This window comes from Chrysemys picta, chromosome 22, assembly GCF_011386835.1.
Source record: "Chrysemys picta bellii isolate R12L10 chromosome 22, ASM1138683v2, whole genome shotgun sequence".
Lineage (NCBI taxonomy): Eukaryota > Metazoa > Chordata > Testudines > Emydidae > Chrysemys > Chrysemys picta.
Genome location: NC_088812.1, coordinates 1702196 through 1727777, shown reverse-complemented (window position 1 = coordinate 1727777; position 25582 = coordinate 1702196). Strand labels below are relative to the sequence as shown.

The following is a 25582-nucleotide window of genomic DNA, read 5'->3' as shown; positions in this document are numbered from 1 at the left end:
AGCAAGATGGACTCCGTCATGGCTCTGTCCCAGCCCCCTCCTTCCAATTCCGTTGCACGGTGAGAGGGGAGCAGGGCTGATAGAAAAACACCACTTCCCCCCTCTGCCTAGCAAGGTCCTTATCCGGCCCCACTCCTTACGGCTTCTGAGCCCATGAAAATATTGATCTTCCCAGCAGCCCTGTGAGGCAGGGAAGGGCTCATTCTCTGATGAAGTGACTCACACAGGGGAGTCTGTAGCAGGGCTGAGCATTGAAACCAAAATCTCCTGGGTCCCAGCCCAGTGTCTTAACCCACAAGCCAAGCCAAGCAGCCCTTCCTGTCTGAGCCCATCCTCCTGGAGCGGAGCATGATGGGAGATTCCCACAGACGATACCCCTCCAGAGTTCTGCTCCCTGAACGTGCCCCACCCGCAAGGGGGCAGTCAAAGGCCAGACGCCATCTGTCTGTCTGGCCCCAGCCGCGCTTCCAGGCCTGCCTAGGGACCCGCTCTGCTTCCCTGCCCTGCCCTGCCCACCCTCTCCATCCACCAGCCCTGGCTCTGGCCCTGAGCATTGACCTCTTGCCCAGGTGCATTATGGGAGTTTGGTTCCCTCTGTAGCCTCATCAGAGATTGGCCACTGCAGGGGCTGTGGGGGACCAATGGGCTGACAGGCTGGGGACACTGGGCTAAATGGACCAATGAGCTCATGAACTGGGGGCTAGATGGACCAATGGGCTCATGGGCCGCGATGCTGGGCAGGACCAATGGCCTGAGCTGATACTGGCAGAGGCCAACGCACTGTTCGGATACTGCAGGATGGTCAGGCTGGCTGGACCAATGAGCTAATCCGATACTGCAGAGGGTGGGACATGCCTGGGCCAATCCCTCCTTCAGAGCCACAAAGACCCCCGAAGGCCGGCTTGACCGTCTTTAGGTGACTGCACAACTGCCTGACAGACCCGCCTGCGCTTGTTCGCTCATGTCTTTCCCTAGGGTCAGCCGCGGGGCCCTTGCCCAGGGGCAGGCTTCTGCCGCGTGGGGGGCTGCGGCGCCCGTTTGCCCCCGGATCAGGCTTTTAGCGCGGCCACCTCTGCCCCACGCCGCGGCCGGCGGGGCCCTCCCAGCCCGCTCTCCGCGCCCTGAGCGGCCCGGCGGCCAATCAGCGCGCGCGGCGCTCGGCGCGGGGCGGGGCTCGGCTCCCGCCGCTCAGGTGCCCGGATGATGGCGGCCGCCTGGCGCGCGCTGGGCTGGCGGCTGCTGCTGCTGCTGCTGGGGCCCGGGGGGGGCTCGCGCGCCGCGCTGCCCCCGGCCCCGCCCCCGCCGCAGGACGCCGAGTTCACCTTCCTGCTGCCCGCCGGGCGGCGCGAGTGCTTCTACCAGGGCGCGCCGGGCAACGGCTCCATGGAGGCCGAGTACCAGGTGCGGGCGGGGCCGGGGGGGCGGGAAAAAGGGGGGGGGATGCTGTGGGCTGGGGGGGGTTGGCTGGGGGGCGTTGGCGGGGGGATGGGAAGGGGGGTTGAGGGGGGCAGGGAAAAGGGGCGGGGGGTGTTGTGGGCTGGGGGAGGGGGGATGCTGTGGGCTGGGGGTGTTGGCTGGGGGCCCGGGGGATGGGAAGGGGGGTTGAGGGGGGCAGCGAAAAGGGGCGGGGGGTGTTGTGGGCTGGGGGTGTTGGTTGGGGGGCCTGGGGGCAGGGGATGTTGTGGGCTGGGGGAGGGGGGATGCTGTGGGCTGGGGGTGTTGGTTGGGGGGCCCGGGGGATGGGAAGGGGGGCGGGGGGCAGGGGGTGTTGTGGGCTGGGGGAGGGGGGGATGCTGTGGTTGAGGGGGATGCTGTGGGCTGGGGGGCGTTGGCGGGGGGATGGGAAGGGGGGTTGATAATGGGCTGGGGGGAGGAGAATGGGGGTATGTCAATGGGGAGGAGGGCAGCGGGTATTTGGGGTCTGGGATATGAGGGAATTGGGGGGTAAGAGGAGGGGAGCTAGGACCAAGGGGGCTCGGTGGTATCGGGGGGGGGGGGGAAGGCCTGGTGAGCGGATGGGGCAGGGCTGGGCTAGGGGTGTGTCAGTGGACTAGCATCTGGGGCTGCAGGGGGCTGGGGGGGGAGGTGAAGCAGCGGGGGACCAGGCTGGGTCTCGGGTGGGGGGTCACCACAGTGGTGGGGATGGGCCAGGGCCCAGGGTGGAGGCCGCGAGCCAGTCACTGGAACTGAGCCCCGAGTGGTCCCTAGGCTGTGCTGGGGCCCGTTCACCCCCCGGCAGCGTGACCCTGTCACTCACCCTGTGGTTGTGCCCTACAGGTTATCGGTGGTGCAGGCCTGGACATCGACTTCTCCCTGGAGAGCCCCTCGGGCGTGCTGCTGATCAACGAGTACCGGAAATCGGACGGGGTGCACACGTGAGTGTTGCTGGCTCTGCCTCTTCCGGCCCCCAGGCGCCTCCAAACTCCCCTGCCAGCCCTGTCACGGGGGGGGCACACGGCTCTTAGCCTGTATAAGCTGAGCTCATCGCACACCCCAGGGTCTCCTTGCTTTTCCCCGTTGCCCTCCTCACGCTCCCTGCACGCCGTCCTCCTGTCCCCCTCTCTTTCAGGGTCTCCCCAGTGTCCCCCCCCCCCACCAGGGGTTCTGTGGATTCCCTGTGTCCCCCATTTCCCCCGTGCCAGGTGTTCTCTGTGATCCCATTTCCTCAATCCACCTGTGGACCTCATTATTTCCCCCAGTCCAGAGTCCCCCATTTTCCCTCAGTCGCTGTGGTTTCACTGCCTTTGGTGGCATAACTGTGCAGTTATACTTGTTTTCCAACAGAGCTACATGCCCCAGTGACTGCTTGTTTGCCTTGGCCCATGAGCGTTGAGTGCGGGACTGGCTCATCCTCACGGTTTTTACCTCTTTCCCCAGCATTGAGCCCACGGAAGCAGGCGACTACAAACTCTGTTTTGATAACTCCTTCAGCACTATCTCGGAGAAGCTGGTTTTCTTCGAGCTCATCTTCGACAGCCCCCAGGAGGACGAGGACGGGGATAACTGGGCTGAGGTGGTGGAGCCGGAGGAGATGCTGGATATGAAGATAGAAGATATTAAGGTGGGGGGCATTGGGAAATGCAGTGCAGAGCCTTTTGCTAGTAGGGCTTTGATTGTGGGAACCACTGGGTGAAGTTCTGTGTCCTGGGTGGTGCCGGAAGGCAGGCTGTATCTTCATGATCCCTTCTGGCCTTGAAGGGCTGCACTTCCCACACCTGTGCGCAGTAGCTGCTATCCCCCTCCCCGCCTGATCCCCTTCCTGTCTTCCAGGAATCCATTGAGACCATGAAGAACCGTTTGGAGCGGAGCATCCAGATGCAGACGCTGCTGCGAGCCTTCGAAGCCAGAGACCGCAACCTGCAGGAGAGCAACATGAGCCGTGTCAACTTCTGGTCAGCCGTTAACCTGGGGGTGCTGGTGGTGGTGGCTTTCCTCCAGGTCTACATGCTGAAGAGCCTCTTCGAAGACAAGAGGCACGTCCGAACGTAGCGTGAACGGGAGAGAAATGGACTCCGTATCTCCTGTGGGGGGGGGCAGGTACAGAGCCAGACTGGTCCTGAGGCTGGTGAATTCAAAGCCAAACACCCCAGCACCTGATAGCTCAACTGTGTATAGCTCTGTCCAATCGCTGCAGCTTCTCTTCTGGGCTTCCTTTAGCGGGATTAAATGGGCCTGCTTTGTACCAGAGCTCACATTAGGTGCATTGGAGCCAGAGGGCATGGGGCGGGGGGGGGGGGGGGGGTGGATCACAGGTTTTACTGATGGGATGGGTTAAAACTGATTCTCTATGGACTTGAACCCCTTGGCTTGGGGGAAAAGGGGTTCTACAGCCACCAGCCTGTGCCAAAATCCACATCCCCGAGGATGGGATGAAGGAAGAGCAAAGCAGGGCATTGTGGATGGCAGCTGAGGGGAGCAGCCAGTGCCTAGTCCTATCAGTAAAGCAGGGTCTGGCTTGGCAGCCTCTGGTTCTGACCGTCGCCAATTATAGGTGGGCAGGATCCCCTGGCCTGCAACCAACTTGCTCCTGGTCCTGAATCTCTCCTCTCTTCTGCATTTTTGTCAAAGGAGACACCTCCTATGTGCCTTAACATCAGCTCTTGGCCTGCTTGGACCTTGGCCGCAGCCTTACTGTGTCCTGCTGCCCCTTTAGCGCCTTGTTTCCACTGTCTTTTAGTAGAGAAGATGGGGAATGTCCCCCCATGTCTCCAGGGACTCTCCACGCTCTGGCCCCCTGTGCAGCAGTGAATTGGCTCCAGTTGGCCTCCATACTGACCCCTGGAGGAAAAGCAACTTCTTCGCTGTTTACTGCTGCAGTGCGGCTGCAGTGGGAGAGCCTTGGCTTTGGGTCCAGCCGTGTGGCTTGGTTTTGCTTAGGGCGGTGTGTATAATTTGCCCCCCTTTCCACGGCATCCCCTTTGCTCCGGATAGCAATGGAAGCCTCTGTATGTGGATGACATTCACTTCCTTTGCTGCCCTGTTCCAATTAGCACCTCTTACTTCAGGTCTCATGGATCAGATCAAAGGCCAGTTTCCTTCAGATCATGGAAGAAAAACCCAGTTCTGCTTCTCAGTGGATTCTTCCCCTTCTGTGATTTCCCTGCCTCTGGTGCCTTTTCTCACTGTCCTGTTTTGCCTTTCTGGTTTGAGATCTTCGCTTCACTGGTACCTTAAGTGCAGCAGGACCATGGATCTGAGCGTGGCAGGGACTGCGGGCACCTTGGCAGTGGGGAAGGAGTGCGCCTCCTGCTGCGCGTAGGAGGAAGCGATTGGCTTGGTTCCTCAGGACTGGAGTTGAGCAGGAGTTGCCATTGCTTTAGACCCCAGTTCTGCCAATACCCGGCTGCCCCTTTCCTGGGCTGAGCTGGTGTCTCTTCAGTGCTGGGCTCAGGGGGGGAGGGAGGTGCCTCGAGGCAGCAGCAGGGGTGTGGGGAATTGCTTCCAGTCAACAGGACAAGCTGTAGACAGTGACTCCTGAGGGCACGGGGGGGTTGGTGAGATTCCATATCAGCGGGTGGTTCTGGGCTGATGGAATCTGGAGCGCTTCGTGGCTGAGAGCCAGAGATGCAGGATCGTTAAGGATTCACTGTATTTGCTGGTCTGTGGGCAATGATCATCGCTGTCAATAGCCCCATTCTCTGCCGTAGCAGAGGGGCTAAGGGTGAGAGGGCCGGGGAGAGCACGGATTGAGACCCGTTGGGTGAAAGGGAAAGGACGCGTTAGTGGGATCTGCCTAGGACAGCCGGGTTCCCCAGGGCGGCTGATCCGACCCCTCTCCTCAAGACTGACTGAGGAAGGGCTGCTACCGCCTGATGAGGCCAGTGGTGTTGCTTTGTTACCACAGTATGTGCCAAAGTGCCCTCCTCACGCCCACCCTGGCTGGGAAAATAGCCCTGATCTCCCCCTCACCACCTGTTGTGTGCCAGCCAAGGTGCCTCAAAGAGAGCTCTCCTGGAGAGACTCCATGACCGTGCCTGCTTTGCCCCGTCACAGACGGGTGTTCTGATCTAGGGGGCCTGAGCGGTGGGTGATTCCAGAATCTCCTGCAGACACGGACCTGGCTTGGTGGTTTTTAACTTGCTGCATACTGCACAAGTGGCTGATCTCCCCAAGACTCTGGAGAGAAGTGTATGAATGGCAGCCTGGAACCTGCCATCGGTCTCGTCTCTTGTGCCCCATCTCTGCGCTTTGGCCGGGGCCGACTCCAGCTTTGAGCAGCGAAACCGAGACTGATTACACCTGACGCTGGGGACCCTTTTCCTCCGACTCCCCCCGCCGGCATTGGGACAGCCCAGTGAAGTTCTGAGCCGACTCTTGCGCTGGGATTGTTTGCTGCTTAGTGCAAGCTGCGGTCTGGCTAGTCAGGAACAAATGACGTGTGTTTGTGGGGCGCTGATTTTGCTGGGTTTTTAAATTACCAAAGGGCTATGGAGCCATTCTCTCTAGCAAATACAGATTGCTGAGCCTTTTCCAAAGGAATCTAGTATTTATTCTTGATGTTAAGAAAGAAAGGACATTAAATGAAGTTGTTTAAGATGTGTCATTGTGAAGCCGTATTGGGCCTGCGCTCCTTTCCCCCCGCTGCTGCTTATTGTAGGGCGAGTTCTAACATCGGAGACAACCAGACTCCCATCAGCTGTAGCCTGAACTGCGCGTAGGACCATGCAGTGTACACGATCCATCTTCCCACAATGGCTAATGTTACTGGGCATGGGAGTGCGCATCTCGGCGGGAGCTGAACGCTACAGCGCCATGTGTTCTGGCAGGACTGAGAATTCAGGGCCTCTTAGAGACCACTGCATTCCCTAAGGTCAGAGCGGCCCAACTGACACTGGACGAGCTGGTTTGTAACTTTCTGTGCACTGTCCTGGAGACGGAAATTGAATTCCTGCTTATTACGGAACAGTGACCTGACTCTCCTCCGGCAGAACCTTTAGGCTGTCGAGAGCAGAAGGCATGTTCTCGAGGCGCTAAGACAGCAGTTCTCCTGTCTAATCCTGATAGCAGGTCCCAAGTCAGCTGTGATAACCCAGCAGCCACTGACCTCCCCCGGTAGGGCTGGGGCACTAGCTTTGCTTGGAGAGCTTTAAGTTTTAACTCCTTGCTTCATTTGCCACAACTGGCAAATTGGTGAGAGCCCCTCTGCTACTCGCTGCTCCCGCTCCCTGTAGCAGCCTGTGTCCCCCAGCCGTGCCGACCAGCTCGCTTTCTGCTGTCCCAAGCCAGCATTCAGCTGCTTTCTCTGGGGTTTGACTGATTATGGGGTGGGCTTTGTCCTGCCCCAGGGGAGCAGAAACAGCCTCTGATTGGGCCTGTATGGTATGAAAGCAGTCGCAAGGTGCTACCTGATGGCGAATTCTGTAAGAATGAAGAGCTGGTAACGGTGAGTGAAAGGGCCTCTGCATGGATCAGCTGTGGCGTGTCAGCTTGGCTTCTAACCCCCCCCCCCCCCCCGCAGCCGTGGCAAGGGCATTGTACGCCCTGCTGGAGTCCAAAGCAAATAGCCTGGAGCAAAGGTGCCACAAGGATCAGGTTTCTTTTGACTAAGGCCCAGGCGCAAGGGGCTGGTTTTCATAGACCCTGAGCACACGTCCCTCTTGGTCGCTCTGCAAACGCATCACTCAGACCCCCGGAACACACGGGTGGGTCTGACTCAAGGGGAATCCAAAGCTGCCCTAGAAAGGGGGAGATCTGAGCATTAAAGCTTAAGTCCCTGAGCTCAGCCCTTCCTGGGCCAGCTGCGGGGACGGGCCCCCTGAAGGGGGGGGGGTCTCTGCAGCACACGAAGAGCAGCTCTCAGACTCCAACTCACTCCTCTGCTCCGTGGTCAGCAGCAGCCGGGAGCAAAACCATGAATGGATGAGGCCGTGTCTAGGTGGGGCATGCGGCCGAGACCAACTGCAAGGAGGGTTCGCTCCCCTGGCTGCAGCAGGCCTGTCAATGGTGGGAAGGCTGCCCACCTGCCCTGTGAGAAGGGGCAGGGGACACTGCAGGCTCGGGGATCAGAGCTGGCCCTTAAACCCCTTCCCTTCCTTTCTAGTGAGGGGGCCCCCTACAGCCTCCCGACCTCTTCGGGCCGGGGCTCTGTCTGCCACTTCCCCCCCGGTTCATTCGCTCCATCACATTGCAGGAGCTGTATTCCCCCCTCTGCCATAGCAGGCACCCATTCTCCCCCCACCAGGCATTCTGTGCCCCCCCTTCCCACCCCCCTTCTTTCCTGGCAGGATGTCAGTGTCTTCAAACCGCTGGGAATATGAGCCAAGCTCAAAGGGGAGGGAGGATCCGGCTGGAAGTTCGGACAGGTGAAAAGATTGTTAAAGCTCCTAGTTCTACTCAGCAGATGCCAGGGGCCCCGCGTCCCTCCTGCCCCCCTATTTCCTTCTCCAGTTCCCACCACCATCCAGAGGGTTCTGACCAGCGCGGTCTAGAACGTGCCCCTGAAATGTTGCAATTGACAGCCTGGGACGCTCATTGAGAGTGTTAGACCGAACAGCGATGGGAGCTTAGACATCAGTGCTCTGGGCCAGGCTCTGCAAGGCCCTGCTGGTCTGTTTAATCACTTTTCTGAGCAGAATCGCAGCTGGGAGCTGCTCCCCCCGGCACCAGCTCCAGGGGGCAGTGTGTAGGAATGAGAATCTCTGCTAGCACCCCAGGCAGTGTACAGGGCCATGACCCTAGCCCAGTCTGCTAATGACATTCATGAAACACTGGTCCTGTGATCCAGGAGTTTTTATTGGGGGAGGGGGAAGAATTGTATAGAGGGGGTCATGCTGTCCTCTTTACACACACCTTGTACAGAGGGCACCATGGAGCAACTGGCCTGGCCTCATCCTTAAAGCTGTGCCCAGTCGGATAGCCACTGGCGGGAGGGGAGACTGATGGCTCCGTGCAGGTACCAACAGCAGGGTAGAGCGAAGCAGAGCTGTTCCCGGGCTCTGCTGATGAGCAGTGACCCCGTACAGCTGCAGGGTGACTCTGGAACGAGTGGCTGCACCAGGTAGTTTGAGTTTGCTACAGCCCTTGAGCCAACAGAGGTGGGTCCTGTGACTCAGCGGGGTGTGTGGGTTGAGTCCACGTCGCTGGCCCAGTATGACAACAGAACTGAGTAAAGGGCAGGTGTGGGGCTGGCCCCTTGCTCTGTAAATCTGTTTGCTCTGATGTTCACTGAAGGTCTGTGGCTTCTTCTGCCTCAAAGGAGGGGTGTGAGGATAACTTCATAACCATCTCACGGCGCCAATCTGTCCACTGCCTTCTACCCCTGCTAGGCTTCTGGCCTTGGGGCCGGGCCCTGGGCTATCAGAGCACTTCTGACGCGCTGCCTGTCTGTGAGGCCGTGTTAAATGGCTGGATTAAGGCCGCATTTGCTCTTGCTAGCGAAGGCCAAGTCCCCTGCTCCAGGAAAATGAAAGCAATGGGGCCCTGCTGCTGTAGTTGTTGTGGGTCCTATCCCAGCCCTGGGCTCAGAGTAGCTCTTCCTAAGAAGATACGTCCTCTCCTTTGTTACAAAGCTTTGGGCAGGGCCCGGCTCTGCTGAACCTCTGAGCTCTTGGTTCAGACTCTACAGCCCCCAGGCAAATGTCTTCGCTGCAGCAGTTCCTCTCAGCACTGCCCTGAAGCTTTGCTTTGTCACCAGACCAGCGGAGGCTGGAGAAGAAATGAAAGGCTGGGCCGTGCCCCTGCCTGCAGCTCATCCATCAGGCCTCCCGCGGGGGCATGTTCTACGCTTTGGCCCCGCTGACCGCAGGTCTGCAAGGCTAGCTCCCTGGCTGTGTTTAACCGACAACCTCGTTGGCCCTGAGTCCCATGGGCCATTGCCGAGGTATCTAATATCCACTGTCCTGAAAGGTGCCGCAGCTGGGGAGAGGCTGGAATTTCCTGAGATGAAAGAGCCGCGTGGCAGGGAGGTGCCAAAGCCCAATCACCTAAACGCAGGGGAAAGGACTGAAATGGGCGAATGCCGCCGAGCTAGACAGAATCCTTCCTTTAGCCCTGCTCCAGCGCTGGACTTCCTCTGCAGGGAGCTGCATGTGGGTGTGTGACTAGGAATTAAGGGGGGAGGGATAGCTCAGTGGTTTGAGCATTGGCTGCTAAACCCAGGGTTGTGAGTTCAATCCTTGAGGGGGCCACTTAGGGATCTGGGGCAAAACTCAGTACTTGGTCCTGCTAGTGAAGGCAGGGGGCTGGACTTGATGAGCTCTCAGGGTCCTTCCAGTTCTAGAAGATGGGAGTCTAATAATAAATAATTAGGGAGCGATACCTGTGTCCCACGGTTGAGCTCTCTCTCTCTCTCTCCTGCTTCCTTCCCACTTTCTGCTCACCGGGAGGTGGGAAATGGTACTTCCAGTGACAATGCAGCTCCCGAGAACCAGATCACCAACTTCCCAGCATTAACAGGCATGTAAGAAAGAACAAGCTTAAAAATACCCCCTGGCTAGTGTTGCTTTCAGGGACCAGCTGGGTGGGAACTATAGCTTATAAATAAACACAGAACCACAATGCTCAGTGAGGATCCCGCTCAACTACTAAATGCACTTGAAGTTCAGCTGGTAAACAACTGCTTGGGGCGGGTGTTTCTACCCTGTCTAACCCAGCCCGGGGGGGTTACTCAAGCCGGGATAGAAGGGGGTAAATCCTCAGTGGTCTGTTTCTATAGATCACTGCCCAGCTGGAGGAGTGAGCAGGTCAGGGCAGCCAAGGTCCCACAGGAGGTGAAGAAATAATGGGACAGAACTCCCTTTTCATAAACGCAATGTGTCCTGAAGTCGGCGGGGTGAGGGCGGTAGGGAAACTCTGCCGCTTAGAAACCGCAGCAAGTCGCCGTTCGCTGGGGCCACTTCCAAGCTAGGGGGCCCGGCGGAGTTCTTCAGTTCGATCACAAAGCATATGCAATGACTTAGGGAAGAAGAAAATAGCACCTGGGTTCATCCTATGCAAGCCCAGTCCAACTCCATGAGATCTTTGCTTTTCGAGGAGAGGATCGTCTCCCCACCTTTCCCCAACACTGATTTCCAGGGGAAGGGGGTAGTCTGCTGGGGGGGCTGACAGTGGTGTTACACCTCTTGCACGGACTGTAGCGTTTACCAGGCTTTGTTCCCAGCACAATAGCCAGGCCGCAGCCCCTCTTGGCACTTTAGGGGGACGGAGATGGCGCTATGTTCTCTTGTCTGGCCGGAGCTGGGCTGTTGTCTAGATATAAACAAGGCAGAATCCCCAGGAGCAGGTTCAAAGGGGTTTAAGTGATTGTGGGGGGCAGCGATGGTTCTCGGAAGAGGTGGCTCATCAGAAGAAAGGCCGGGAGGGAGCCGGTCGCCTGGTCACAAGAGAGAAGAAAACAAACAGCATTGAAAGGTTTCTCAGCTGAGAGTGTTGGTGGGGGCTGGCCGTGGGAAAGGAATCTCAGTCCCGGCTCCTGCCGGTCAGGACTGGGAGGCTGGTTACAGCTGCCTGGGGGAGACCCCCTAGCCTGGAGCAGCCCCCTTGGGGAAGTGGTGGAAGGCCCAGCGCCTTGAACGCAGCTACTGCTGTGGAGATCAGGCCAGGAAGGCTTGGCCCTGGGAGTGACCTACAGTGGAGGTTGAAGCTTTTTCTACCTGGAACTCTCTAAAGAGCTCTCAGCAGAGAGCAGCTGCCTGGTTCTAGCTTCACCCTACTGCCTGCTGGGGAGGAGTGGCTGGAGCACAGAGGATGGCTGGGGTCTAGGCGGTCATGTCTGTAAGTGAATCACTGTGACTCACTGCCTGACTCTGAAATGGGAGAAGCTGCCTTCCTAAGGCGCTTTGAGACCTGCAGCTGGGCTACGGCACAGCGTCCCTTATTGCAGTCAGGGCCAGGTGGTTAGTTTGGGCCCCAGTAGGGTTGAGGTGGTTGATTTAAATCACCACTTCCCCCTCAGCCTCGTAGGAATGCAGCCACCTTCCCTAGATTCCCTCTTCCTTTGGGCTGGGTGCCTTCGGTGACTCCTCAGCCAGGCTCTAGCCTGACCCACACTGGTCCAATGGGGATTTTCCTACCTAGGGCTGCGGTGAGTCTAGAGAACAGCGGCTGGGGCAATCGCCAACCAACGGCAGCGAGGCCTTGGGCCGGTTTGCAGAGACCAGCCAACTGGCTGGGGTCTGCTCTTAGCCACAGCTGCAAATGAACGAGTGCAGGATTTCAACCGTCACCCCAGGGAAGCGCAAGGACCCGCTTCCCACAAAGCAACTGCTAGATGGCACCGAGTGGTGCCTAGCTAGAACCGAGAGGGGTTTCTGCTGCTATCGCAGGAGGGCAGGGGCTAAAGATTCCTACCTAGCGCCCGACCTGTGCTCCCCTGGCAGAGCCAACGCCATGCAGGTCAGACCACGCTCCCTGGGAGACAGCAACTTCCCTCCCAGGCAGGGCATCTAAAACGTCCGCACAGGGACGCAGCGCACTCCCACACTGGCTCTTCTCCCGAGCGGGTTGCGGCAGCTTAGCCTCGCTGCTTCCAGCGCCCACCCTGCTGAGCGGCAGCGGAGCAAACAGCATCAGCCGGCGGCACCCGGGGGGGTTACAGCTTTAATCCACGGGCCTGCATCATTGTCTAGGGCCCAGCCTGCTCGGTTCTTGCGCAACTCCCATTCTAGCTCCTGGTTCTTACAACTCCAGGCTGGTTTGCCTAAATCAAGGGCTGCTGCGCTTCCTTCCGCCTGCCTAGAGAGGACATTCCTTGGCAGCGGGGAAAGGACAGAGAAGCCTGACAAACAACAGCCTATTCTCCAGTATCCCAGATGTCCAGGTGGGACGATTAGCCCACCCTTGCTTAACCCAACCCCACTCCAGCCCAGCCCGAAGGCTGGCAGTGCAGGCAACGTGAACAGGAAAGGGGGGAGCAGTAGCTCACCCCAGCTCTTCGCTCCCAGAGGGTTCTGTTTCACTGACACTAGGCTATGCCCCCACCAGCGACTCCAACACTGGTGCCATCTCTGCAGCCCAGCAGCCTCTCCCTTGTGGAGCAGGGGTTGCTGTAGAAGGGCGTCAGGCCCAGGCTACGGCCCTCAGGCTGCCCTAGAACTCACCAGCAGCTCCCATGGAACTTAGCTGTGCCATGAAGAAAGTACAGAAAAGAGCAAGACTGAAACGCAACCGGGGTGGCTGCCAGATCTGGGGGGGCGGGGAGAAGAGAATAGTGCAGGGTGTTTGAGAACTGGAGGCTTTGAAGAGATCCCTGACAAAAAGGAGGAAGAGGCTGGTTGATTTAAGAAGAAATGTCGCCATGCAGTCCAAACCTTGGTAAAAATATGGTTGAAACCACCTACAAGAGCACTGGCTGAGGGAAATTTTTCAAAGCTGCTTAAGGGAAAAGGGGCTCAGATACCAGGTGATGGGCAGCTGTGTACTCAGAAGAGATGTGGATGCTTGGTCTGTGTTTGTAACCACAACAGGGTCCTCCTCCAGGACCCGAGCTCCTCCACCGCAACAAAGAACTGCTTCTTTCCCATGACACCGCAATGGGAACTGGGTCTGAACTGGGCCAGGGAGGCTTTTCAGAACAGCTGACCCTTGAGCCGGATTGCGTATTGCCATGGTCACAAGAGGAGCATCAGACTTTCAGCTGTAGGTTCTCCAAGCTCCTTGGCATCCCTGTGAGTGCTTTAACGAGATGCTGCACGGCCCCTTCTCCCCCAGGCTCCCCCCTTCAGGAACAGACAGAAGGAGAGAAGAAGGGAGGAGGAGGCAGAAAACACACCACAAAGTGCCAGAGAGACTTGCCACCAGCTGATTTTTTTCCCTTTATTTTTTAGTTTATTAATAGGATACAGAGTGGAGGCACTTACACAATCAGCAAACTGAAGGAACAGGAGAGAAGTGGACTGGGGTTTGTAATCAACACGAGATGAGAGAGAGGTTCCAGAGCCCACTCCACACACGAGAACATCAGGGAGAGCTAGCAGGAGGCGGAACAGAGGCAATTGGATTTTGTAAAAAACAGACAAGCCAAGGGACCTCAGGAACCCCTGCGCAGGCAGCTCGAATGGCCCGAGCACCGATGGGAGCGGGCTAAGGCCTGCGTTGCACAACAGCTGCTGCTAGTGCAAGGAAATAGCCCTGCAGTCACTCAGAGCTTGTTACAGGGTTGAAGACAAGCAGCAGGCCGGGCTGCCCCAGGCTGGAGCCAAGTTTTAATGGCCAGCAACGTGCTAGGCAGGATTTTGGTTTGCAAGTTCGCTTTGTGAAGCCGGCAGCATGGCTGCCTGGGCCGTGTCAGCTCGCACTCCGCCCCGTGCCATCTCCACACAAGCGTTAATGCTTTTGGTTACCAGCGCCTGCGCTAAGGTACAAATGCCAACGCCAGGAAGCACTTCGGGTCCCCTCCCACCACCCAGGAAGGGGAGAGGCCATGATGAAGACAGGCTCTTCGAAACAAAGGTTATTTAAGGCAGGCTGGTTCATGGTCTTTTCCATAGTTCTCTGGCTAGAGGATGTTGTTGGGCGAAGTATCAGCCCGACAGGTTCTCAGAGAGCAGAGGGTTGGGCTTGAACTGGATTTAAAAAAAACCCAAACACCTCAAGAATTTACAATTAATAGTCTTTAAAAATAGATATTTATATATATACACACACACACGCACGCACACGCACGCACAGCCTCTGCTTCCGGCCCCGGGGCGGAGTGCTTTGCCAAGGTACCTGAGAAGGCACCGCTCTCAAGCGCAGCTCGAGGGAAGGGGAGGTGTGTGGAGAGGCACAGAACGGATACTACGCCAAAGCCTTCCACAGCAAGTTTCCAGTTGCTAAACGCACTCCCTCAGCTTCCTCCCCAGTGAAGAGTCACATGCCCACGGTGCAGTACAGCCTCTCTCTCCTGGGATAGATCCCTGTGGGCATCACAACCTCCCTTCCCCCATCCGACAGGAGTCACACGTTCTCCACCTGAGCTTTTAGACACCAGGGCCTGTTACAACCCGGGCTGCCCACCAGCAGGAGCGAAAACACATCTGGTCTTTCATGGACATTAGCCGTGGAGCTCCTGGGAGTTTTGCTCCTAGAAAGGCTCCAGACAGGCCTTTGTCCACAGCCTGCGCTAGCCCTCAAGCCTGCCCCCAGCTGTCCAAGCCCTGGCTTTCGGTTACGAGACCCTCTGCTGCTCCAGCTGGCCTAGGACCCTGACCAAGTGGAGAATGAGCAAAGCAACCAGCTGGTGACAGAAGTTGCTCCTGACACAGAACCCCCCCTGCTGCTTTGGCGCTCTGCAGGTCTCCCTTATGCCCATTTGGGGCCCCACCTGGCTTGGTATTTTGCTCATCCGATTGGGTTTGCGGAGGCTCATCAGCCCAGGGCCCTTCGGCTAAGTGCTTCTTTCACAGAACACAATCCAAGTTTGTCACTTCCTAGCTGAACGTAAGCCCCAACTGGGGGCCTAGGCACAGGGGCAGATATTGCGTGAGGAATACCTGAGGTTCACAATCAGCCAAGCACCTCCTGACAAGGGGCTAACCTGAAGAGTCTGCTCCCATTTGCAGTGAATTAGGATTGAATTAGCAAATCACTATCTGCAGTCCCATTATTTCTCATATATAAATCTTCCTCCACGCTATAGAACTGAAATATAGCCTATGATCAGATTAGCAATCAAGTTCAGGGAAGGGCCTCGGGGAGGGGGGAATCATTAAGTGTTTTATATAGAATATATTAACAATACAAAACAATTCTGGCTGGCTGAGGGGGGATGGAAGAGGAGCCGAGACAGAAATCGGATCAGCCTGAATAGCAGGACTTTAAGGAGATTCTGTGCAGAGAGAGAAATAGGACAGTCTGTTTCAACTGCTTCAGAACTCCCGTCTCTACGTCATACATTCAGACGATCCCAAGGCAAGAACCCAGCTGGGGTTCATTGTGTGTTATTCAACAAAGTGCAAAAGTCAACCCCCAAAATAGAATCCTCTGCTTTTTATTACATCGTGGCGGTGGTGGGGGCGCTGAGTTGCGCTGGGGCATTCGTTCCGAGGGGGGTGGTTCTCCTGAACCAACCCCCCAGAGTGTAATGCCAGTTACCCACTTCCTAGCTGGGAAAGAGCAGAGAGCTGTGGGAGAGGGGAGGGCCATCAGGACAAGGAACACAGCGACTGCCCTTAACAGATGCCCCTGGTATTTACAAGGAAGGAGCCCGCTGCGCCCATCCCAGAGAAGGAGTCCACCAGGCTCACAGGAATTGGCCTTGGCTAGAACCACTCTGCAGAGCTGATCACAGTCGTAAGGTTTTTTTAAACAAGAAATTAGACATGGGAGACGAGGGGGGATTTCCCCTCTTCCTCCCCGCCCCAGACAGCAGGTGTGGGGCAGCCGCACCAGGCACACAGGAAACACTAGCAGCTCCCCAGGGGGCTAGTCTAGCAAGGAGGGCTCAGCCGGTCGGATAATGGTTGGCCGGTTCGGTGCTGCGGGGGGTCTTCTGCTGCAGAGAGAATGGGAACAGGTGAGAGCAGTAGTCACCGCCATGGGGCAGCTAACATCCTGGGCGCTGTGCGGACAGAGGGCTAGCGACAGCCCCGCCTGCCCTGGAGCCAGAGGGCTCCGTGATCCTGTGCCTGGGGCGGATTACTGAGGAGGGCTGGGTGCAGCGCTGCAGGCCTGCTGTCCTCTCCCAGCACCACCCGGCCAGGGCACAGGCTCAGTGACTTCGGAGCCTGCTGCATGCCTCCTCGATGGCCTTTGTGTTGCTGAGCTGGCTCCACTATCCAAAGGGGACCTGGCCTTTGTCGCCTGGTGCCACCCCAGGGCACTGGTCCAGAGGCTGTAAAGGGAGGGGGGGTGGCAAGGGGTCATACAGGGGCACAAGTGACCACAGCATGACACGGAGTCAGGGCAGCTCTCTCCGCTGCTGGGTCAGAGCAGACCTGACACCCAGCCCTTGGGAGCTGCCTCTGGACTGGGCGGGAAGGGGGAGCTAGTCACCTGCGGTGGCCTCAGGGCACAGCGCCTGCTGGGAGGGGAGCCAATCCTAACCCTGTCGCTCAGGGTTTGCCTGGAGACAAGGCAGGTACGAGGGACCTGCTGCCTCGGTCATTCCTGTAGGACACTGAAACGCCGTCTGTCCCATGGGAATCCGACCTCAGATACCTGCAGCACGTCCACTCTAGGAGGGGAAGGGGGACAGACGGCTGCACACAAAGGCACCCCTCTGCCAGTAATAAGGGACCGAATTCTGCCCTCAATCAAAGGAGAAATCGCTAAGACCTGGCCTGAGCTGCAAGGCTGGGATCCCAGCTCTGGGGTTTGAGACAAGCTCAGCACCTCCCACAAGCCATGTGACCCCAGTACGGCTCCAGCTCTGGTAACAGAAGAGCCCTGCTACCACCCTCCGCGCTGGCATGTCTCACGCCACCCAAGGCGGACTGGAGCCCCAGCACTGAGCCAATGGCTGGAGACATGCCAGGAGGTCCAGGGATCTCTTACCTGGGCACGCCCGGGGGAATGCCAGGCGGAATGCGTGCCGGCCGTGATGGAATCTGAGGAGGGGCTGAGAAGGGATCGTTATTAGCAGCAAATACGTTCTGAGGTCCAGGACGCGAGGGGATGGGGGGAGCCACAAAGGAAGAGAGACTCCCTGCAGGGGCAGGGATCAAAGGGGGGCCTGGAGTTGGGCCCCTCACAGCTGGGGGCCTGCCTGGCGGCAGCACGGTGGAGGTAGGTCTGCGCTGGGTCGTCGGGCTGCAGGGGAAAGGAAGTTCAGCAGAATGAGTGTCTCCATCCCTAGCGACGGAGTTAGGTGCTTATCTGTCCCTCTTCCCCACCCGACCGTTTCCAGCACCCCCCAGGCAGGAGGGGTCTCCCGTCCCTTCGGCACAGGGCAGCCGAAGTCACTGGCCCAAGGTTGTCTAGGGGAGTCTGTGGAAGAGCCCGGAACAGAGCCCAGGTCTCCAGCTTGCCAGGGCTTTACCCACTAGGCCATCTTCCCTCGACCCCATTCCCACCTCAAATAGCTCCTTGCCCCTCCCCTCCTTCCAGTGCCCCCATCCTCACTCAGAAGCAGCGTGGCAAGAGTCTCCCATGCCACCCGCTCCCTGGTTACCTGTACCTGCTCCCACTCTGCAGCCAGGCGTCATCCACGGGCGGCGGGACCGGCGTGGAGACCGTACTGGTGCTGATGTCCCCGATGATGTGCAAGGCCTCCTTCAGAGCATGGTACATCCGCAGCATGTCGTCCCTCCTCTGGGCCTGGTCGGCCGACTCCTCCATCAGGCTGTTCTGGTCTGCGGAGGAGTACAGGTAGGCCAGCAGCTCCGAGTGGATGAAATCCTTGGTCTGCAGAGATGGGAGCAAGGGAACCAACATGCAGGCGGCAGTTGGTTAGAGCAGGGAAAGCCGGGAGTCAGGTCTCCTGGTGTTATTCTAAGCCACTGTCACTGGATTGCTGTAGTAGTCTGGGACAAAGCCAGGAATCACACTCTGGCCTTACACGCTTTACCCCTTGATTTTGGTAAGGCGGGGAGTTAAGGACCAAAGGGTCATTAAAATACAGAATTAAAATATCTCAGCACGGGAGTATCTGGTGCAACTGATCTTACCCCTGGTGCTGAAAGGAGTCGTGTCCCCAGTGATAAGCCCAGAGGTTTCCCCCCCTCTAACGAACAAGCCATGGCAAGGACAACGCAGCCCCAGGTGCAACCCACTCACATTGTTTATCATGAGGTGCATTATGGTCTTTGGCATGAGGTCCCGGATGGACTTGTTGATGATTCCCACGTAGGAGTCGACAAGGTTGCGGATGGTCTCCACCTGGCGCTCCAGCTGCGGGTCCATGGAGAAGGTGTTCTCTTGGGCCCCATCCTCATTCTCCACCTGCTCGAGGAAAGCGGGTCAGTCACTCGGGGATTCTGCAGACGCCCAGGTTGGAGCTGTGGGCAGTGTCCCCCTTAAGAATTGGTGAGCGCATCACATGCAATGACTGCTCCTGTGCCCATTTCACAGAACTTCCCAGCTCATCATCTAGTATTTAGTATCAGAGGGGGTAGCCGTGTTAGTCTGTATCCACAAAAACAACGAGGAGTCCGGTGGCATTTTAAAGACTAACAGATTTATTTGGGCCTAAGCTTTCGTGGGTTAAAAACTCCCCTTCTTCAGATGCATGGAGTGAGAATTACAGATGTATATTTATAATTTACAGATGCAGGCATAAATACTAAGTATATTTATGCCTACATCTGAAGAAGTGGGTTTTACCCACGAAAGCTTAGGCCCAAATAAATCTGTTAGTCTTTAAGATGCCACCGGACTCCTCGTTGTTTTCATCTAGTATTTGGACTGCAGTAGCATCCTGAGGGCCCCATTGGGTAAGGTGCTCTACGTACCCACCCCCACCCAGAGAGCTCAGTTTGGGGCGTGACTAGCAACTTCAGGTGCCCAGCTTGGCCCTATAAACAGGCCTGATTTTCAGAGGGAGGGAGTTCATTTTGCAAAGGTCAGGCCCCGTTAAGGGGGTCTTAAACGAGGCACCCCAAAAGACCCACACATTTTGACAATCTTGGCCTTCATCCTCCTCTCTGCAGAGCAGAGGCTGCCACCACGGGGATGAACTGCCGACGAGAGGGAAAGGAGGTACGTCTGCCGTTGGCAAGGAGACATGGTGGTATGGGAGAGGCTGTGGGCTTATGGACTGGGACTCCGGTTCTAAACCCAGTTCTGCCACTAACTTACTGGGTGAACCCGGCCAAGTCACTTGACCTCTGTGTCCCCGCGCCCTCTGACTGGCCTGTTCAGACTGGAATCTCTTTGCAGCCTGGAGCTTTTACAGCGTTTAAGGCCAGAAGGGACCATTCGATCACCTAGCCCAGCCTCTGGGATAGCACAGGCCAGAGAATTTCCCCAGTTATTCCAGTCACTTGTGTTTGGCTAAAGCAGGGGTCTCAAACACACGGCCCGCGGAGTTCTTTGCTGCAGCCCGCCAAGCTCCCTGCGGCCCCCCCTCCGAGTTATTTCCTGCGGCCGCCAAGCTCCCCTCACTGCCGCGCCCCCCCTTTCTCCCCAGCGCGCCGCGTTCCCGCTCCTCTGCCTACCTCCAGGTGCTTCCCGCTGCCAAACAGCTGTTTGGCAGCACTTAGCACCTTCCAGGAGGAAGGGGGAGGAGGCGGGGCAGGGGTGGGGATTTGGGGAAGGGGTTGGAATAGGGGCAGGGAGAGGGGTGGAGTTGGGATGGGGACTTTGGGGAAGGGGTTGGAATGGGGCCTCATGGAAGGGGTGGAGTGGGAGCAGGACTGGGGGCAGCAGCGTGTGCGCGCGTGTGTCCATCTGTCGTGGTCATTTGGGTTTGAGATCCCCGGGCTAAAGCATCATCCAGGCTGGATCTGCAGCTATCACGAGGGGGAGAGTTCACCTCCTCCCCTGGGAGCCTGCTCCAAGGTTAACCACTCTTCCTAGGCCTCTGTGCACTGGCCTAATCTCTGCTAGGGCCTCTAGGTATTACCGGAATACACCCAATACTGGACAAGCCAGAGTGGGGAGCCTATGCTAGGAGTCAATTTTTGACACTCCTGTACTTGCAGCTGCTGGCAGCCCCCACACTGGCCCCCCCAGCGGGCACCCCCAGCCAGTTCCAGGACATCATCAAGGAAAAGGGAATGTTTACTTGGTCTTTCTCTGGATAAACACCAGCCCGGAGGAAGGAGGCTTTCCAGCTGTCCACATCTTCCTGGGAGTCACAGGCCAGTTCAATCTGACGGAGATCTTTATACACATTCCTAGGCACGCAGAAACGGCGGGGGTATAATCAGAGGAAAGGAATTCCACACATGGCCTGGTGGGCCATCTCTATCGTTGGCCTAGACCAGGCAGCCCAAGGCCACTGACGGAATCCACCATCCCGGCTGGTACATACAGGATCCCTTTCCTACAGGGCTCGGTGCTAACACAAGGCCTCAGACTGGGAAGTCTGAAATCCCTTCAGAAAGCCTCTGTAAATATTGGCAGCTTTTCCTTCCTCCTGGGATAATCCTCATTAGATCACAGCTGCTCCCACCTCCCACACGCCACCCCCTGGGCAGGCTCCCCCTGGCTAAGCCTCAGGATGAGCGTCCACCACCCCAAACGGAGTCAGAGTCGAATTAACCAGTACGGCAAGTGATCCGAGCGTTGCCAAGCACAGAAGGGCTAGGGCAGCCTTTTCCAGAGTGTGGGGCGCTAGCCCAAAAAACTAACTCTCCCAAGCAGCTGCTTTAATTGGAGGGGAAGGGAAAGTTTCTCGTCGTCATAGTTGCAAAGGAAGCCTCCAAAGCACAACCAATGCAGCAATAAGGACCTGAGTTTGAGAGAGCCTGAAACAATTGCTGGAGAGGAACGAGTTGTCCCATTCACCAGTGATGACTGTTAACAGTCTTGATCTTTGGAATACCAAGAGCACATAAGAAAGGGGCCGTGAGACATGAATCTCCTCAGCCATCTCTACGTACAGTCTAAGCCGGGTGCCCAGCTGTTTGGGACAAGGCCTCCCCTCGTGGTGGGGCTAAAGGGTAGGCGGCATAATCGCTTGTTTTCCTGACGGGTTCAGCTTTCAGGAGCCTGGGAAACACTGTCAAAGCTCCCTCAGGGTCTGTCTCCACATCCCCTACCTTTGCTCCGTGTTGAAGATGGCAAAGACGTGTTTGTTAGACATGAAGCCCTTCTCCACGTCCCGGATTTTCAGATTATCCAAGGGCAACATGTATTTCTTCTCCTTTTCCTGGAAGGGGGAAAAAGGACAGGAATGAGCGTGAGGTGGGCAGCGTTTCCTCCCCAGTCTAATTACTCTCTGACATCCATCCCGTGGCACATAGTGAAGTTGAGCCCCTCGACCGAGTGGACCAGGTTTTTCCTCCACCTCACAGCAAACCTCGTTTGAGGCACAGACTCATTTCAGCCGAGCTACTATGTTTGTTCATAGGAACTGCCAGTCCAGGGGCCCCATTGAGTCCAGTATCTGGACTCTGACAGAGGCCAGTACCAGCTGCTTTCAGAACCACCACTGTTCAGGAGACGGTGATGGGATAACTTGCCTCCAGGGACAGTTCCCACCTAACCTCAAATAGTTTGGAAACCTTGACGCTTCACATCCACCGAAGTGCAGGGACACAGCTCTGCAATGCAGTGCTCTCTAGATCCAGGCTGACAGTCCCCAGCCCAGGAGTCTAAATTATTAACCACAGACTAAAAATGTCATGCAGATACCTCTCCACACGGTCCTAAGGGCCCCGGGCTTGCTTAGTTTCAACATAAATGTTACCTTTCTCTAAGGAGGTGCTAGAACAGAAACGACGTTTGTCGAGAGGGGGATCCGGTCCCCTACAGGCCCCATGGGTAGTACTGGGCCTTTATGCCAGTTGCAGCACAGCTGCAATGCAAAATGGGTTTACAACAGCCGTAGGAGGGCTGGGCAGCCTAATGGAACGTAGGCGAGTGCCCTCCGAGTCCATGCGTCTCTCCCACTCCCCTTCCAGGAGAGCGGGAGAAGCGGTTTTAGGAATCTGGCACAAAGGACACTGCTTATTTAACAGGCTGCAGGCCAGTGAAGTGAGGGGCCACCCAACTGAGTCACACAAGCCGTCTTGCTGCCGAAACGCCACATCTGGAATTGTTTATAACTCCAACTGCCCTGTGTCTCCAGATGCTGCGCGCACACAGCCCCAAAAGTGACGTTCTCCTTTGTAGAGAGGCCACGAACCTAAACCCTCCCCCCACAGCCACCGCCACCCCCCCACCCCTCCGTATGATTTCCTGAAAAACCCACAACTTTTTTCCAGACTGGATTTGGTTGCAGGCTTTGCCACGTCAGACAAGACAAAGCGGATCCTTTTCACTGAACAGCTTCTCTTATAAAAAGCTAGGAGGGGGGGAAAAAAAAGGGGAAAAAAAAAAAAAAAAGCAACCCACAAGACACATGGATGCCATGGGAGGTTTGAAACCGATTCCAGCCCAGCCTGCCCAGTGTTCAGACTACCTGTTCAGGAGGCTATCAAGGTGTACAGTAGTCTGCACATTGGTTAGATTGGGTTTGGTAAAGCAGCACCCAGGAGCAGCTCAGCGGACCCAGGTAAGGCAGGCAACGGATGCAGCTGTTTGAGGCTTCGCTTGCCCTCATTTTATCGTAAGCCTTGGAGCAAATGTTTATCGTTCACTGTTCTGATCAGCTAGAATTAACCAGGGGCAGGAGTTCCTATGGCTGCTCCAGTCACAGATGGGTTAGTCAGATCGATGTTTAAACCCATGTTGCTTTATGGCTCCATATTTAATACGCTTTCCCTCGCATTTGCCTAGACCAGGGCTTTTTTAAAAGTGCTTTTCCAGCGCCAGCAGCTGCTGGGGGTTTCTGGAAATTCTCTGCAAGCAGCAGCTCATTTCTAGTGGCATGGGGGGTAGGCAATTTGTGCCTGCTGAATACAGAGCCTCATTCATCTGCAGCCTGCTGGTTCTCATTACCCACAGCAGAGGGGCCAGACAAGCGCCCCCAGAGAGGCCTCCCCACAGGAAACGGGCTGCCTGGGATGGGGGTAGGGGAATAGGCTAGAATGAAATGTATCAGTTCTACATGTTTCCTTCTCGGTTAGGAGGTAGCTTTAAGGTTTTTTAACCTATCTAGATTTACAGCCTCTCTGTGAGGAGAGGTTAATCTTTGCAGCTTGCTTGGAAGATAAAGGACAAGAACAAAGAACGTCTGGGTCTTCCTTGGATAAGGGGGCTGCCTCCTGGAGCTGCTGTTAAACTGTACAGCGAGACGGGGAAATAAAGTTCTGTTAACATCTCCTTTTCTGAGCAGCATGTTCACAGAAACGAGAGCCCCCCGCTCACAATCTCTCTCCACCCAGCCCTGCACCAACACCAAGCCACTGGAGCCTGGCTGCGAGACGGGTGACACGGGGAGGGAAAATATCCGTTTTTCAGACTGTGGGGGTGGAAGTGCTGGAAAACGTGAGTGCGGCGTCTCTGTTCCAGACACCGGGGAGTGGTGCTTAGAAGGGACGCTGCCTCTGCTGCTTCCAGCCCCTGCAGTTGACAGGAGCACAGGCTAGGATATGACAGATACCCCTTCTGTTCGGAGCTCTGGCCCGATCTCCCCGGCCAAGAGGGCTAAGCCCAAAGAGGCACCAGCTTTCACCAAGACCTGTCAGAGTTGTGTAATGAATTTAAATTTCCAGGCAGAAGCAGGGGACTATGGGGACTGATCCAGTGAGTGTTAGGGAAGCAGCATGGCCTAGTGGCCAGAGTACTGGCTGGGGACTCAGGACATCTGGGTTCTATTCCCAGCACTGCCACTGGCCTGCTGGGTGACTGTAGGCAAGTCACTTCCCTCCCTGTGCCTCAGTTTGCCCATCTGTACAATGGGGCCAGTGATCCTGACCTCTGAAAAGCACTAGGTAAGAGCCAGGTGTTCTCCAGTAACAATTCCCTGCATCCAGTTGGCTGAGGGGCCCCCCAGGTTGCATGACAACGTGGCAATTTTGTGCCCCCACAGTAGTGATGCAAATCCCTCTGATCTGACAGGCTACTGCATTCTGAACACCCCAGCTGCCTGCCCACACCACACATGGCCATCTCCGCTTCCGAATGCCACTATCCCTTCCTCCAGGGACCAGGAGAGACAACGAACAGCCTCGAGTTCAGTGGATCTGGCGCGCTAGTGGCCACCTTTGTTGAGGGCACCCGGCTAGCCAATGGCCAGCTACTGCCAAGCCCAGATCACGTTTCTCTAAGCCTGAAGGCACTCCCTGTCCACTCAAATAACCACATGCAGGAGGCACGCGGTGCCACCTCAGCACGGGGTTACTAACCCAGCAAGAACCTCCTGAGTGCCTGCGGAGAGGATGCTGCCAAGGGTGAATTGTCAGACACTGCCCCAGCATAGAATACTCGGAGCACTCCCAACTCCCACGAGACGGCAATGAATGCCGAGAGGTTTGACTTTAGCAGACAGCCCCAGGACACACTGCTATGAAGCGTGTCAGACCCACACTCGCCAGCTAGCGGCTTCTCTTAGGTTAAGGCTAAACCCCTACAATGAAGCGGATTCCCCCACTGATTTTTACTTGGGGAAATTCACTCCACCTCCCGTACCTTTCTGGCTCTCACGCACCGGCACAGCCCTGCAATGTTTAAACCCAAATGACTGTTCCACAGACGCTGGTTATTAAAAAGCCTCCTAACTCTCTCTGAACGACTCTGCAGTGTCCCTAGCTGCAATGGCCGGGAGAATTCTGCATCTTGGGTGATTGCAATTTCCCTTGGTTAGGGCGCGTGTGCACACATGGGGTTTGAACTGCGGAGAGTTCCCTATGAGCTCAGGACCCCTTCGAGTCTGAAATCTTGTGTATTTCAGTGTATGGCGGTTCAGTGGAGATGAGGGGGGCCCTGTTCTCTCTACTAGCCAAGGGGTTAATGATTTTGGAAGCTTCTTGCAATGCTGGTTACATCAGACAAAAACCACCAAGACAATGGGGTAGAGCCGTGGTTATGAGGAACTATTTGGCACTTGCAGTCATCCCTGTGTGAGATACGCTGCCCCCACTAGACCAAGGCAGCTGCCTCTTGTAGGAGTCCCACTAGCTCCACTTCTTATCTGCTGTTTACACAACTGACAGCTCCCTGGGAGTGTCTGGAGACATGGAATGTGCTGGCTGGGACCCTGCTGATTCAGAATGGCTGTCCATACAGTGACAAGAAGTCTGGGTCTTATTCCTTTAGCACACAGGGAGATGGCCGGGCATCACTGACAGCCCAGCGGGGTAGTCAGCAGAACCTCCCATGGATTCAAACCCAGCAAAGCAAGCCAACACACAAACCAGCCGCCTTCGGGCCCAGCGCAAGTCCATACTCCGGCTATTCCTGAGGGGAGTCAGCCAAACTTTACCACACTGGATTCAGGAGAAGGGTATGAGCCAAAGCATCTTTTGGGACTAGCCCATGCGCCCCTCAGTTTCACGGGCAGCTGAATTTGGTAACTCCCTGCCCTGCCAATCCCACATGCCCCCACCACAGCCTGGGTCCTGTGGCCATGCCCACCACCTTGCTCAGAGAGCAACAACCGGGTTCTAAAGCGAGGGCAGGAAAGCAGTTACTGGTAACAGCCCCAGAAGCTCACAATGAACACAGAGGCTTGACT

At 56.6% G+C, this 25582-nt stretch overlaps 2 protein-coding genes across 30 annotated transcripts in view; one reads left to right on the top strand and one right to left on the bottom strand.

Moving 5' to 3' along the window:
- The first annotated feature begins 1169 nt into the window (after positions 1–1169).
- Positions 1170–6034, top strand: TMED1 (transmembrane p24 trafficking protein 1). Its single transcript, XM_005279605.4, has 4 exons — positions 1170–1401; positions 2278–2375; positions 2878–3061; positions 3271–6034. The coding sequence occupies exons 1-4, from the start codon at positions 1201–1203 to the stop codon at positions 3487–3489; spliced, it is 702 nt and encodes a 233-aa protein (XP_005279662.3). The 5' UTR covers positions 1170–1200; the 3' UTR covers positions 3490–6034.
- A 4601-nt stretch (positions 6035–10635) lies between these two features.
- DNM2 (dynamin 2) overlaps positions 10636–25582 on the bottom strand; it is a 59772-nt gene continuing 44825 nt past the window's right edge. For 6 of the 29 annotated variants that reach the window (XM_042844387.2, XM_042844385.2, XM_042844389.2 and 3 more), the window contains 6 exons: positions 21063–21172; positions 20084–20195; positions 18136–18300; positions 17531–17763; positions 16915–17169; positions 13233–16252 (listed from right to left, as the gene is read on the bottom strand). In XM_042844387.2, the coding sequence (XP_042700321.2) occupies positions 16057–16252; positions 16915–17169; positions 17531–17763; positions 18136–18300; positions 20084–20195; positions 21063–21172 (1071 nt within the window). In that variant the 3' untranslated portion in view covers positions 13233–16056. Of the gene's footprint in view, positions 10811–13232; positions 16253–16914; positions 17170–17530; positions 17764–18135; positions 18301–20083; positions 20196–21062; positions 21173–25582 lie in introns of those variants that run through there. The other 23 variants (XM_005279574.4, XM_005279573.4, XM_008175431.4 and 20 more) reach the window with 9 other exon arrangements.